The sequence below is a fragment of the Elephas maximus genome, chromosome 7, assembly GCF_024166365.1.
Source record: "Elephas maximus indicus isolate mEleMax1 chromosome 7, mEleMax1 primary haplotype, whole genome shotgun sequence".
Taxonomy (NCBI): domain Eukaryota; kingdom Metazoa; phylum Chordata; class Mammalia; order Proboscidea; family Elephantidae; genus Elephas; species Elephas maximus.
In genome coordinates, this window is record NC_064825.1 from 10572531 (window position 1) to 10588562 (window position 16032).

General features: G+C 37.2%; 1 protein-coding gene across 2 annotated transcripts in view; it reads right to left on the reverse strand.

The window, feature by feature from the left end:
* DDX10 (DEAD-box helicase 10) overlaps window positions 1–16032 on the reverse strand; it is a 714899-nt gene that overhangs the window by 358042 nt on the left and 340825 nt on the right. For both annotated transcript variants that reach the window (XR_007518135.1, XM_049889361.1), the window contains exon 17: window positions 7503–7639. Coding sequence is in view for 1 of the 2 variants with exons in the window: in XM_049889361.1 (XP_049745318.1) it covers window positions 7503–7639 (137 nt within the window). In the remaining variant the exon portion in view is untranslated. The remainder of the gene's footprint in view (window positions 1–7502; window positions 7640–16032) is intronic.

Below are 16032 nucleotides of genomic sequence, written 5' to 3' on the forward strand. Positions count from 1 at the left end.
AACCACATTCCTTGGGGTGCAAGGATGCTGCAGTCAGAAGCACTACACTAGGTCTCAAGCATGTTCTCCGTCCTGTCTGATACGACTGTGGCCACAGCATCAGAGAAGAAAAAGATCCGCTGGGAAAACCTGTCAACTTCTTTCCTGCTGTACGTAGCCCTTTTCAGAAACAAGACATAGTGTGGAGTGAGCACTAAACTTTCAAGGATGCTGAGGTAAGCAGTTCCAATAATTAAGTTATAAAATGGCAACCGGAATCCCTGGGGATTCTGTACACCAGACACTCGAGAAGAGACACAGCCAAAAAGTGCCCCGATGTCCGTGTTAGTGCCCCTCACTTCTGTAGTGGCTGCATTTATTCATGTACATGTGTAAGTTCGTATGTGCTGCAACATAAAATAGGGCATTGACATCACTGTGTAAGCCTACTCAGAAATCTCACAAAAGCCAGGACAACGCTACTTGAGGAAAGGACGCTTCCTTTACTGTGGAGTCTGTGCCTAGCTTTTCAACCTCTTTTTTGGAATGCAAAGGAAAGAAGCCAAGTGAAATTGTGAATTGATCTAGCTGCAAGCTGAGGTTGGGTGACTGGAGGTAAAGAACAGTGAGTGCTCATTTACACAGAAACGCCGGAGTGTCCTTTTACAGCAAGCTGCTAAACGAGCTGTGGAAAGCTACTGTGAGAGCGGAGTCTAGTACCCAAGTGTCCAGCTTGTGTCCTGTTTGTACAAGACCCTCCTTCTTGCATTCATATCAGTAAACATAATTTGGATTTTTCCTAAAGAATTTAAAGCTACTAATAAATGAGCATGTAATAATAACAAAAAGCAACAAATCTTTACACTTATCCGTAAGCACTAGTACTTTGGTATTCAAATATATTGTGCCAGACACCTTGACCCTTATCACAAATTTTAATTTACAAGGCTACCACAACGGTCCCAATGGAGCTTACTTACTGCAGTACAATTCACCAAACCTGCCCAGCTTTTCTCCGATGGAGAAATAGAAGTGAAAATGTATCACATCTTTAGAGTCTCTTCTCTAGCTGCTCAGTACTAAGAACAGGTTTGTAAATACAATTTCGCCAAAGAAAAGATTGATTGGCTCAGAGTTCACTATAAACTTAACTGCAAGAACAGAGGAAAGACGTCCTCTCAGGTCAGAATTCTAGTAAGTTGGACAGGCTGGGGGTGCTAAGATGGAAATAGAAAGCAAAAGACGGCACATCACACCACTGACCCTTGTACATGTTTCCTCCTTTAAAATGTGCACACATCCTTTAGGACTGCCAACAAGTTCTGACAACCCTCTCTCTCTCTTCTTCCTTTTGCTCATAGACCGCTTTCCTCAGATAAACACATGAAACTGTCTATGCTGCAGGCACACCTACACCATCATTTTCATACCATTTCAGGGTGTTCATGATTTCCTTAAAGTTCATCCTGAGAGTCCAGGTGAAGAATCCCTGCTCTGCAGCAAATTAGAACACATACAAAATTATTTCTGTTCTCCCAGATTTAATATTTTAAACACCCATAACAAATAGGGTGTATATACAACATGTTTTTCTTGCTGCTAATCTGCATGTGCGACATCTTGTGCTCCCCAGAAGCACATCAGCTTCTCTCTCAAACTTCTTTCACTGATTAGTTTTCAGTATTCAAGATCATCACCAACCCAAGCATGTCTCCAATTTTCCAACTATCTGGCAAAATCAAGTTTTACAGTTTAGTCTCACTCTTCATTATTCCTTCAAATGACTTCAGAAAGAAAGAAAGTCCAATTCTCAACAATGTTGCAAATTAAAGAATAACTTATAAACAAAAGCAACCACTTAAAATTTTAAAAAGAATTTTTCTTGGGGGGGGAGATAAAACCTAAAATTCCAGCAACAGGGAAGATGGATCAAAAAATTCTGGTGTTACTAAATGATGGGATATTATAGAGTTAACTGGCATGATCATGAGTATTCTAATTGAAGCAATGTAAAATGAAAAAAGGATGATCCCAAGACTCATTCTCAACAGTCTTTTTAGTGAAAACCGAAGTTGCCAGGCTCCAAAGTTAGGGCGGCTGCCTAAAGAACTCTGCTAGCAAGGATGGCTCACCGGGGATCCTGAACCATTCACCCATCTTCTCGGAGTTTCAAAGAGAAAAATGTAGTCAACCTTATTTTTCCTTTTACAATCACCTAGGCTCTGAGTAAGAAAAAGTTCTTTTAAAAAGTTATCATTCCCAATATTCGGCACCAATGATTCCACTGCAATTTATATCAAATATATAATGTGCTATTTCCTGCCGCAACCAAAAACATTTAAGAGGAAAAATGAAAATGCTTTCTGGGAATTTTACTTCCCCAGAAACTCATATTTGGTTCAGACACATTTCTTTTCCAGACAAAAAGCCTTCCAACTATTAGGAAGTTGATTGTAAAGTCTTAGAAGTCTTGGAAGAGTAGAGTAGTTACTGGGCAAAATGTACTGAAGGGATGTCACAGAACTGGACACTACAGAGATTAAAAGTTCATCTCCTTCATACAAGAGATTCCTTTTAAAGCCAGGTAAACTCATTAAAAAACCAGAAAACCAATAGGGAATATATTTATAAAAACAAAACAAAAATCAACAAACATACAGATGAAAAACCTTGATCAGTCTTTTGGTTCAGAACTATGTAAGGCTAGGTAAAAAAGATAACTGTATGAAATGTGCAACATTTTCTCTGTACAGGAAAAGATATCAATCCATGTAGAGGTTGTCACCTCTAAATCATGCCAACAGTCTCAGTACAGATTACAGATGTAATTGATCTTATGCCACCTAGAATAATCCACCAGACACCCCACCATACAACAATTCTTTACAAAAATCACCTGCTTTAGTCAGGGACTATAGTCTGCAAAGATTGAAATAATGTAGTAAGAGTCTAATCACAACTTTTTTCTCTCTCTTTTTATGTTTGAAAAACATTAAGATTATAAATATTAAAAACTTAATTTGACTGGGTAATGAATATTTGGAACATCCAGCTGCTTCTTTTTTATTGTATTCAATACTTTGCAAATTTCCACACCATTAGCAATTCACATGAAGATGGCCACAAACCAAACATGATGAATGCTATTAGATATACACAAATTAATCTTATATTACATGCTTAGAGCCAAATCTCTCAGCTTCTGAGGCACAGCTAAAAGGAACAATTTTACTGAAAGAAGAGTTTAATTGGAATACGGTTAAAGATTCTACACAATGACACTCTTGTCTCACTTCAAAGGACACACTCTTTGGAAGGGCAATTTACCTTTTTCCCTACCCAATTAAGACTTAAACTTACTTCATGTTTAGTTTAGACATCACTCTCTTCAGAAAGCTCTTCCTGGCCCATTACTATACTACTAGTCCATTACTGTATGCTCTCTGTGTTTATTTCCTCCCTACCCTCCCACCCCAACACACACACACACATTCTCTCAGCGCACAAATCGCAGCATTTACCTACCACGCTGTTCTGTAATTGCTTTCTATCTGTAACCCCCACTGAACTAGGTGGTGGTGGTTGTGTGCTGCTGAGTTGATTCCAATACATAGCGACACACAGAACAGAGGAAAACTGCCCTACAGGATTTCCTAGGCTATAATCTTTACAGGAGCAGATCTCCAGGTCTCTTCTCCCACAGAGCGGTTGGTGGATCCAAACCAGGCAAGCACTTAGCCACTGTGCAACCAAGACTCCTTCACTGAACTATAAACTCTGTGAAGGCATTTCTTGTTTAATTTTCGATCCTCTGTACCTGCCTGGCACATGATGGGTACTAAAATACTTTTAGCTGAAAGAATGGGTAGAAGAAATATGGCAACATGGCAGAGACACACAGAGCAAGTGAATATTTTTAACTCTTAAGTAGCATGTGATTTAAATAATGCAGCAGTTTCTCGCTCCACTTCTTGGTTTGGCACCACATATACAAGCTTTTCAAAATGCTATTTACTGTGAAAGCAGTATAACGACATTGTACGAACTCCTTGGGAGATAAAGAAAAATCATTTATGAGCGTAAACACAATTGTAATACTTGAGGCCTTTTTGTCCCAAAAGAGTATAAAAGTCCATCAAAACTTACTACAGACAAGAACACATGATTCTGGGTAGTTCCCAGCAGACCAACATCTATTCCATGATGTTACAAAATCCACAGAAATGAAGAGCTAAGTTTTCTGCCAAAAAAAAAAAAAAATTTTATATAAGCTGATTGGGGTATCAGAATTAGGGAATCTGTTTAATTGAGGCAGAATACGTAGCTCTGTCCCTAACTTGTCTTGTGACCATGGACAAATTATTTTATCCCTCAATGCCTTAGTTTCTCCCAGGGCTTTGAACCTGTTCATTTCAGTTGGAACCCCTGCTGAGAATCTGTATTTCTAAAAAGTTCCCAGGAAGTTATACATAAGAATCACCTGGAGATCTTGTTAAAATGTGATTCTGATTCAGTTTATCTGGGATGGAAATGCAAATTCTCAGCAGTGAACTTGTTAGAAATGCAAATTATCACCAGAGGTTTGAACCTGAATAAAAGGATTAGAAGCCCTGGTTTCTTCACCTGTAAGAAGGGTTGGACTAGATAATCTCTGTGTTCACAGACAAAAAAAAAATAAGAATAAAAACTGGTAGGCAGCCCTTAAATGCACTAAGAGAATAAAAATCCCTCATGTTAGCAATAAAGCTGTTGATATTCTCTCAGTAATAGACAATTTTTCTTCATCTTAAGAAAAATTGACCAATTCCTTTCAATCTCTGTTAATGCCTGAGAAATATTCTAATTTTCATGTAATTCTTAGGTATTTTCTTGTCTTTGAGCTAAGATGTCTTGGGTGTCTCTTGAAGTATTCCTACCTTCTTGTCTATCACTATTATACTATCAAACTTGGCTTCCTCCAACTCTCCAAACATCTCTTCTGTTATCTCTTATATCATTTAAGCTATTGGGAGCAATTTCATAGCTGCTTGTAATTATACTTTTCTCTTATAACTCTCCAACAATCAATCAATCAATTAAATTATTTCAAGGCCTTCTCTGGGCCCATGACATTAATGTTGGGAATGGAGGTGAAGGTTGGAGTTGGAAGCGTTGGTACCAAAAAACAGGAAAAACAAGAATTTCTACCTACAAAAACATTTACAGGCTAATCAACAAGATGAAATGCATGAAGCTATTAGAGAACAAGTCACATTAACTAGGTGGTAGCAGGGAAATGTCACTATGAAGGTGAGAAATGCCAGAAGAATGAAACAAAATGTTGTACACAGAGTAAGGATGACCCAGAAACTATCATGAAAAACGTTAGGAAAACACTCCATATGAATCAGAGGCAGAGGCACTGCTGACATCCTGCCAAAGGCTTCAAAGGCTGACTTTGTTTTTTTGAAGATGTGTTAGAGAGATGTGCAAAATATGGCTGCATAATAAACTTTAAGGACCAGTTAATGTTCCCTCCAGAGAACCAAGTTACACAGAAACATTTGGAAGTTAATGATATAAAGTCATATATGTTAAGTTAAATCAATCCTATCAAAACAGACCCTGTAAACCACTCTAAGAGAAAAATTTATATAATAATGTAAGAGGTAGCAAATTTGACCGTACCAATAGTTGATTTAGGTCTCTAACACAGGCACCAAGGACATTATCAAAGTAAAAAACAAAAACAAGCCTGCTGCCATCAAGTCAATTCCAACTCATGGTGACCCCACGTGTCACAGAGTAGAACTGTTCCACAGGGTTTTGCTGGCTGTCATCTTAATGAAAGCAGATCGTCGGGCCTTTCTTCTGCAGCCCTGCTGAGTGGGTTCAAACCACCAACCTTTAGGTTAGCAGTCGAGCACAAACTGTGCCACCTAAAGACCTAGAGTGTGCTATATCTGCTCTTAGAGGTCAATTTCTAAAGATCAGCAATATGTCCTGAATCTACATTATTTAACTTTTATAAAATATTTATATATTTTTCTAAATCCTTATGTTCATTTTGTGGTACCTCTTATTTTATTTTATTTTTTTCTTGTAGTAAAGCTAATATGTTCACTACCTAGTTGCCCAATAACAAATGACTCAAAATTTCTGGCATCACTTGGAAAGACTACATTTTGGATAAGTAGATTTCCCATATCATAAAATAACTCTGTTTACATGAGCACAAAATTAAAATGGAGAGTAATTCTGAATTGGTCTCTAGGTCTCCCATAATATTTCATCCTAAGAGGATAATCTTTTTGAAACCTTTTCAGGATGTTGTTTTTGTTTAAGAACAGATTATAGCTCTCTGTGGCCCATTTCTTAAACTCTGTATTTCCTGGGCTGGTAATTGAGGGGTTTAATCAAGCATCCTCTTCCCTTCACTCATCCCTGTCATCTATCGTTAATACCTCCCTTCTGCCTAAATATGCCCATTGGTTTAGAATGTTCATGAAGTCTAATGTTCTCAACTTTTACATCAACAGAATCCCCATGTGAAGTAATACACAGTCCTCTGAAAACAAATGCTGAGCATGTCATATTTTATTCATTTCATCTCTTTGTGGCATGGTACCAAACAGTCCACATTAAAAAAAATGAACAGATTTTAAATTGAGAGAATTTGTCATGGGCACTTATATAGAAGTTCTCTATTATATATACATATATTATCAATGTGAAAGCATAACTGCTTTATTTTTTAATTCAGAGACAATCTTTTAACATTCTCAACAGATCCTTTGATAGTGAATCAAAATAAAACCCTGCCTCTGTTTGTGTTAAACATACACTAGTGGACCAACTACTTTAAATATAAAGGATTCAGAAAGAAGGAGATGAGAAAAAAAGGATAGAGAAAAAAAAACTCTATTCTTTGATCACTCTAATATCTCGTAAGAGAGCCCCAGTGATGCAGTGGTTAAGTGCTCAGCTGCTAACTGAAAGGTTGGTGGTTCACACCCATCAGCCACTCCATGGGAAAGAAGATCTGGCAATCCGCTCCCACAAAGGTTACAGCCTAAGAAAGCCTAGGGGGCAGACCTACTCTGTCCTATAGGGTTGCTAGGAATCAGAATCCACTTGACGGCACATAACAACAGTATCTCATAGGTACTATAGAAACAATAAGATCAGGTAAGTAGGTGGCATTTGTAGAATGAACTTTAGGTAGAATGAGAAAGGGACAGGAGCAGGAGTTTCCAGGATATTAGTAAAGGTGAAAAATCTCTGAGTAATATTTTTAGTAGTGACTTTTGGATTTATTAGAAACCCTGGTGGTGCAGTGGTTAAGAGCTATGGCTGCTAACCAAAAGGTCGGCAGTTTGAATCCACCAGGCGCTCCTTGGAAACCTATGAGGCAGTACTACTCTGTTTTACAGGGTTGCTATGAGTTGGAACTGACTTCATGGCAACGGGTTTGGTTTATTTTATTTTTTTGATTTATTAAAAGAAGTACCACAAGCTTAATGCGACCAATGGTAAGAACATACCCAATTTTATTTTCCGTATCTTCACTATCTGAATCTTCAGAGCGTCTGTACTTATCAGGATCTGGAAGGGTGCTGGGATCAAATCCACCATCATCATCATCACTCCAATCCAGAAAGGCTTCCTCTTCATCTCTGGCCTAAGAAAACACAAGGGAAATCAAGGTTTAAGAGGTCAGCTGATGAATAATCAGGTCTTATTTCTAGGCCCAAATACATACCCCTCTAGATCCTCAAATTAGAAGACTTCTATTCTGGTAAAAGCCTCTGACTTTCAGAACTACAACCATTTGCAAGGAGAAAGACAAACCTATGTTATTTCAAAAATGAAACAAAAAAAGGAAAAGTAAATCACTATTAAGTCCCCTAAACTCAATATAGGGAAAGATTGCCAATTTTAATACTGCCATGTAACTCAACTTAATCATCAAAGAAATAAAAGTATAAAGTTATTTTAGTACTCCTGTCCACATACATATAAGCCTCAAAATTACCAAAAATATTACCTGAAAATATAAACAGCCAAAGAGACAGCATAATTTAACATTTGTCTGATTATTTTATCATCACAACAGCAAGTCTTAGAAAACCATTAGATCTGTACAAGCTCATTATACTAAGGGTTTTTTTTTTTTTTTTTAATTCAAATGCAAGTAAGAAGACTGGGAAAAGGGGAGGAACATTGAGGGGAAGGAAGAGTGATAAAGGGAAGAGAGTGCATGGAAAAAGTTGGGAATGTGCAAACAGGCAGGTAGGTGTTGGGTTTTTTGATTGAAAAAAAATTTTTTTTTGTAGGGGCTGGTTAATTTATTTTTTGTCAAAGCACATAATAAAGCAGTGCTAAAATCAACTTACTGCACATTTATGCAATGAACATTCCTTATAACAAATTCATTTCAGGTAGATAAGTTATGCCACCTAGCAGATAAACTCTCAAGGCCTTGCCAAGTACATTTAACAGAATATCAATAAGACTTGAAAAAAACTAGATGAAATTTCTCTTAGTTACCACCTTTATACTTCTTCTTCACACCAGGTGAGCCAAACTTCAATGATTCTTTGATTTCAAATTTTAGTGCTCTTTTCCAGAAACTGAGTAACAACTCAAAATAACATAGTAATTGACTATGCAGACAACAGAAGTCCCTAAGGCCTTTTGAACAGCTCCCCCTTGATAATCTGTGAACATAACAGAGGGAGGAAGAAGTAGAGAAAATGCTGATTTGGTCCTTATTACTTTCCTGGTAAAGCTCTCAGGTAAAAATAAAAGGCCTAGAAACAAATATCAAAGTGGGGAGGGGGAAAGGTGCCCATCAGAAGCATTAAGCAGTGTACCTGACAACATACTATTATCATCTGGCTGAAAACAATCAGAGACATCAACAAAAATCCAATGTCATCATATATTCAAGAACGTGAATCTCCTGGGCTACAGTTCCAACTTTACAGTCTTATGTTCTTAAAGGAATTTTCTGTCTGAGGCAGCAGACTCCGAACAGTTCTCAAACTTTCTGGTCTCAGGACACCTTCACACTCTTAAAAATTATAGAGAACACTAAAGAGTTTTTGTTTATACAGATATCTATTTATATTTACTGTATTAGAAATTAAAGCTAAGAAACTTAAAAATATTTAAAAACAGTTATTAATTTGTTAAAATAAAAATAAACTATACATATGAGCATAAATAGTGTATTTTTAAGCTGTAATTGTAAAACAAAAGAATTTTTTTTTTTTTTTTTTTGGAAGTCTCTTTAATGCCTGGTTTAGGAGAATATAGCTGGATTTTTAAATCTGCTTTTTGCATTGAATCCACTGCAATATGCTTTTCTGGGTGAAATCTATGAAGAAAATCTCACAGATAGGTAGTTGGCAAAGAAAGGATTAATTCGATAGTCTTTTCAGATAATTTCAGTTTTTCTTCATTTATGTACATATGTATTAAAATATATCCGTAAGTTTACATGTAATGTTTTCAACCCTCAAAGACAAAAAAAAAATCGGATTTATAAAGAGACTGATAGTAAAAGGCAATAATGGAAACTTGAAAAAAAAAGAGGAGGTATTTAACTTCCGTCGCGACGGACTTAATGGCGCTGTCACAGGAACAGAGTTGGGGACGACCTGGCTTTTGAAATGGATCTTTTACCACTGCAAGATTCGTAACATCTCTCACGTGGTGACAGGTTTTATTGTAAATTAAAAAAATCACACTTGTTAATACCACCATCAATGTCACCAGAAAAATCTTCAAGTATTAAGAAGTAATAAAAAAAAAAAAAATAGTGGGTACAAATTTTCCAAAATGCTTATTTTTGCTTAAAAGCTTGAATTTTATCATTGGCAGCAAATGATTTCAGTTGTTTTCCTTGAAAAGTAAGTAACGTACCATTCTCTGACTGCTCCCAAATTTTTCTTTATCATAGTAGTTTGACTTTGATATGTCTAGGAATGTTTTTTCTTTGTGTTTAATCCTTCCTTGGGCTTTCTGAATCTGTAAAAAAATTTTTATCCCCATCTAATTTGAGAAATTTTCCCCCTTTTATTTCCTCAAATTTTTTTCAAGGTTCAGAAATTTTTTTTTGTTGTTGTTAGTGCACATATTGTTTTATGGCAGTGGTTAACAACCCCACAACATGTCAACACTCTCCCTTCTCAAACAGCTTTCCTGTCCCTTCCTGTCTTCTAGTCCTTGTTCCTGGCCTGGTGTGCCCCTTTGGTCTCGTTTTAGTTTATGGGCCTGTCCAGTCTCTGGCTGAAGGGTCAAACTCAGTAACTTCATTAGTAAGCTGAAAAGGTAGGTGTTCAGGGGCCATACTCTCAGGGTTTCTCCAGTCTCTGTCAGGCCAGCAAGTCTGGTCTTTCTTTTTCCTCCAATGTTTTTATGCCCCTTTCTCACCTGTCCTTCCAAGATAGTAAGTACACATTTTTTAGACCACTTCATATTGTCCACAGGTTTCTTAAGATCTGTTCCTTTTTCTTCAATCTTTTTCTTTTCATTCTTTAGAGCAAATCATTCCCATCGACCTTTCCTGAGGTTTGGTGTTACTTTATTCTGCCATTTTGAAACTATTATTCAGCCCATCTAGCACATTATTTTACTTCAGTAATTGTATTTTCAGCTCTAAGGTTTCCAGTTTTATTTAAATAACAAATCTGTTGGTTGAAATTACTAATCTGTTTATTCATGATGCCGCATTTTCCTTTAATTTTCTGAAGATACTTCAAATAGCTACTTCTGAAGTCTTTGTCTTCTAAATTCAAATCTGGTCTAAATAAGACTCAGTTTCTACTGACTGCTTTTTTCTTGAGCATGGATTACACCTTCCTGTTTCAATGCATCTCTAATATTTTTTATAGAAAACTGAGTATTGTAGATAATACATTACAGAGACATTGGATTTTATCATGTTTTCACAGGATTATTGAATTTTTATTCCAATAGGGAGTTACCTTGCCTGGATTCAAAATGCAAACTCTTTCTAACCCATAGGATACAGCTGCTTGTATCTCTGTTTTGTTCTCGTGGCTTCTACCCATAACCCACTGCCACCGACCACTGCTTTTTCAGCCTTACTTCCTGAGGGTCACTCCTGAGCCTGTAAAATGTGGCAATGAGAATGAAGCAAGGAAGCCACAGAGAGGATGAGTCCTACTCGCAAGGAAGCCACAGAGAGGATGAGCCCTCCTCCCGAAGAAGCCACAGAGAGGATGAGCCCTACTCGCAAGGAAGCCACAGAGAGGATCCCTACTTTGCCTTGCTTCCAGGGATTCCCCTAATTTCCAGCTATTCTGCTGGCTTTGAGCTCTGTACTCTGACATTTCAAGCAGAAAGTATCATTCAACTGTATTTTAGTATCTAATATCATTTAATATGGCCCTTTAGCATTCATTACGAATCATACTCTTCAAAAAAATATCTACAACTTAAACAGTAAAGCAAGTAAAATAAATTAGAAGGGGGAACTTGGTATAAATCCCTAACCCAGTGTTCCAGTGACTTACAAGATGATCGTACTGTTGATGATCAATCCTCTCAGAAACACAATTTCAAACTGCTGAAAGTGTAGGGATGGTAGAATGAAGGATATTTTGATACTGATCTTTTGTCTTTCTATTCATTCTTTGAATTAAAGATATATAAATATGTAATACCTGCATTATGAAAAGTATTACGTGATCTCAATTAGTGCCTTGAAGACTACGGTGCACCTGACCCAAGCCATGGTATTTTCAATTCCATCATGTGCACGTGAAAGCTGGACAATGAATAAGGAAGACCGAAGAAGAATTGACGCCTTTGAATTGTGGTGTTGGTGAAGAATACTGAATACACCATGGACTGCCAAAAGAACGAACAAATCTGTCTTGGAAGAAGTGCAACCAGAATGCTCCTTAGAAGTAAGGATGGCAAGACTGTGTCTTACATACTTTGGACATGTTGTCAGGAGGGATCAGCTCCTGGAGAAGGACATCATGCTTGGCAAAGTACAGGGTCAGTGGAAAAGAGGAAGGCCTTCAACGAGGTGGACTGACACAGTGGCTGCAACAATGAGCTCAAGCATAACAACGATTCTAAGATGGCACAAGACTGGGCAGTGTTTCCTTCTGTTGTGCATAGGGTCGCTATGAGTCGGAATCAACTCGAGGGCACCTAGCGACAACAACAAAGTGGCAAAGAAAATGGATATTCTAGCTGCTCTCTTTCTAGACTTATTTTATGAATCGTTTAAAAGATAATTTAGAAATATGGCACCGTCCTCATTTTTATCTCCTTTTGAACTCTTTTCATGAAAGACAGCACAAATATTCTGGTAGACGTACCACACTCGGTTGTGAGATACTGGGACATGATGGCTGCAAACACTACTGCCAAGGTGCTCCTTCTTTAAGGTACAAACTTAGTCATGCTACTGTAGTCATGCTACTCTCCTGCCAAAATACTCAGGAGAGTAGGATAACTAAATCTGTACCTTAAAGGAGCACCTTGGCAGCAATGTGAAGGATGACTGGAGGGTGTAAGATATGAAGGGAGGATGTCAGTTTAAAAACCGCAATAATCTAGGTGAAACATGAAGAATTCAATGAAGAAAGTGGCAGTGGAGATAGAGGTGGAAGACACGCATGAAAAATGCTAAGGAGTGAATTTAAGAGACTCTATATACACAGAAGTACAGCTGTACCCATGAGATCCATGTTAAATTTGGTCTAAGAAAGTGGCTTAGTAAATATTGTGCAGGTGCCTAACAGAAATGCCTTCATTCAACAAACACCTATTAAATAGCTATTATATATGCCAGACACTATTTTAGGTTATTGGGATGGAGCAGCAAACAAGAGAATGTCCTGCCCTGGTAATGAACAACTCATGGCAGTTACCAGCCTAATCACTAAAAAGAAAGCCAGGTTCTATTGTCTCTTGGGAGCAGCCAATCATCGCAAAGGACAAATATTGTATGTTCCAACTTGTATAGAACAGGCAAATGTATACAAACCAAAGTTTATTAGAGGTAACAAGGGGTTGGAAAGAGGGAGAAAGGGAATAATTTCGTAGGGGACACTGAGCTTCTATTAAGGGTAATGGAAAAATTTGGAAATGGATAGTGGTGATTGTTGCCGTAATGGTTAAGATTGTGTGTGCAACTTGGCTGGGCCATGATTCTCTGTGTTTATATGTGATCACTCTCATGATAGGATCTGCTGTGAGAAGCCAATCAGTTGAAAAACAGTTTTCTTGTGGGTATGGCCTGCGTTCAAATATAAGCAGACGTTCTGGCTTTTTGCTCGTTTTGGATCCTGCAGCTGCCTCCTACTCGTCTGACCTACGGTTCTTGGGACTTGAGCTGTCAGCTTGCCTGCCAATCTTGGAATTCATCGATCTTCACAGCCTGTGTGCAAGAGCCCTGCTCTCCAACCTGCCGATCTTGGGTTCGCCAGCCCCTGTGGCTACGTGAATCCGGAGAAGCCTCTAACCTGATCCATGCACTTGGGATGTTCCAGCCTCTACAATTGTGTGAGCTGTTTCCTTGATATAAATCTCTGTATGTATTTACATGCTTTACTGGTTTCGCGTCTCTAGAGAACCCAGCCTAAGACAGTTGCACAGCACTGAATGTAATTATTGTCACTGAATTGTACATGCAAAAAATGTTGAACTGGCAAATGTTTCATATATATATAAAGTGAACTGACTCCACTGGCCCTTGTAAATGCCATTTGGTAGCAGCATTTGGTGTATAATTTACAAATCCCCTAAACACATGGCTGATTGGTTTATGGATCCTAGCTGTCATCATGTCTCTTTCTCTTCAGGTATTTCGGGTTGAAAGCTGTGACTACTCCTCCTCACTGACTGATCTTTCTCTCATCTCTCTCTATCCTCTCAGCTAGTTCAAAAGAAAACAAAAACCCATTACCATCACACACACCCCTGCACCTTTCTTAAGGCCTTGAGAAAAAAAAGTAGTTCATATACATACAGTGAGGTCACTTCTATGAACTGGCTGTTCCTGAAATATAGTTTAAAACCTCTGAGGAAAATATTCACCTAAAATAGGAATGACTGTTTCTAAAATAGTTATTTGGAAGACTCAGTTATAAGTAGGGCAGCTGAAAATATTCAAAAAAGAAATCATGTTACCCAACTAGCTTTTATTTTGTTTTTGGCTTTGATGATGGAAAGAAACACAGAGGAGAATTGGCATTCTACTACAATAAACTTACAAAGTGCTTTGACATATATTATTTTATTTGATCTTCAAATCCTGTGAAGAAAAAGAATTGTTTTTCTCATTTTCAAAATTTAGAAACTGTGATTCTGATGACTAACCTATACAAGGCCACACATTCTGGACTTACCCTAGGTCTCCTACAACACCATGCATCTCACCTTTCACCATTAAAGCTTTGGATTTGTGGCTTGCACACTATTTCTTCAGAATCAAGCATATTTTCATAAAACATATATAGGTGCTTTCTGTGTCACCTTGTATGTCTCCATCTCTACTTCAGAATTAGTCAGCATGGGCTTGAATCCTGGCTCTACCACTTTCTATCTGGGTGACCTTGGGTAAGATACTTAACTTCTCTGATGTTCAGCTTCCTCACCTATAAAATGGGAATAGTAATAACACCAGATTCAAAGGATTACTGTGAGGATGAAATGAGATAAAATAGGTAAAGCTCTTAGAAGAGTGCCTTGCATATAGTGAGAACCCAAAATACGATGATGTTGCTGTTGTTAGGTGCCGTTGAGTCAGTTCCGACTCATGGAGACTCTACGTACAACAGAATGAAATACTGCCTGGTCCTGCGCCATCCTCATGATCATTGCTATGTTTGAGCCCATTGTTGCAGCCACTGTGTCAATCCGTATTGTTAAGAGTCTTCCTCTTTTTCGCTGACCCTCTACTTTACCAAACACAAAATATGATAGATAATAACAAGCTTTTCATTTCCATTCCCTCAGAATTTAGAAAACTACATGATAAATGTCTGTTGTCTGACACCAAACAAAACTGGCACAGAAAGAACAGATACATTTAATTTCTTAGAGACCTGCTACCTGATTTTCTTTAAAAATTTCCCTATTTATTGGTTGCTTTGCACATGCTTGCTAGTCAGTAAGTGATTATTAGTGAGAAAATCAATTTAAAGTCTAAATACAGAGAATTACCCCTGTATACCATACAGTATTCATAAAAATAAACAAAATAAACCTTTAAGAATTGTATTTACATGTAGAAATTTCTGATTTGCTGTATGTTTTGTTGTGTATATTCTCCCCCTCTGCCCCCAAACACACAAAAGAATTGTTTTGGTTTTTAGTTACTTAATTCCAATTAGGACTTTAAGTTTCCCCATCTGAGCATGAATTAAAAGCAGAATGTCAACTTTGCTACCTCAAAAGTTCATGAGGAAAAAAATTCCAAAATGTAAAAAAAAATTATGATAAACTATTTCTGATATTGACAAAATAAAGAACATAAAGATTGCGAAGAACATTTTAGAAAAAAATTAAGGTATTCAAAATGAATTTTTTTCTTACAAATCAAACTTAAAAACAACTTTCTAAAGATGTTTTAAGAAGATAATTCTTCATAGCTTTAAAATAAAAATGTTGAGGTAATGATTGTTATAGACAGCCAACCGTCTTCAAGAGTTGAAGATGGGTAGAGCTTTGAAATTTACTCAAGCTATAAATTGTATGTAAAAAGTTACTTATAGAAGAAATTACTGAAAACTTTTTTTTGAACTACAAGCACAAAAAACTTGGTGATATTATTAGACGCGCTGAATGAACATGAGCAAATGTGCAGAACAGTGAACACAGAAGCAGCTGGCAGTGCTAAGAAATTACTATCCCTACACCACAGCATCAAACTTTAACAGTCTGACCCTTTCACATTTTCATAATAATGTAATTGTTATTTAATCATAATGTAATGGTATTTTTTTTTTAATGGTATAGTAATAGTTAAAATATTTTTGAAATTTTTCAATTTATTTCTCTCTCTCAGGAATTACTCCATAA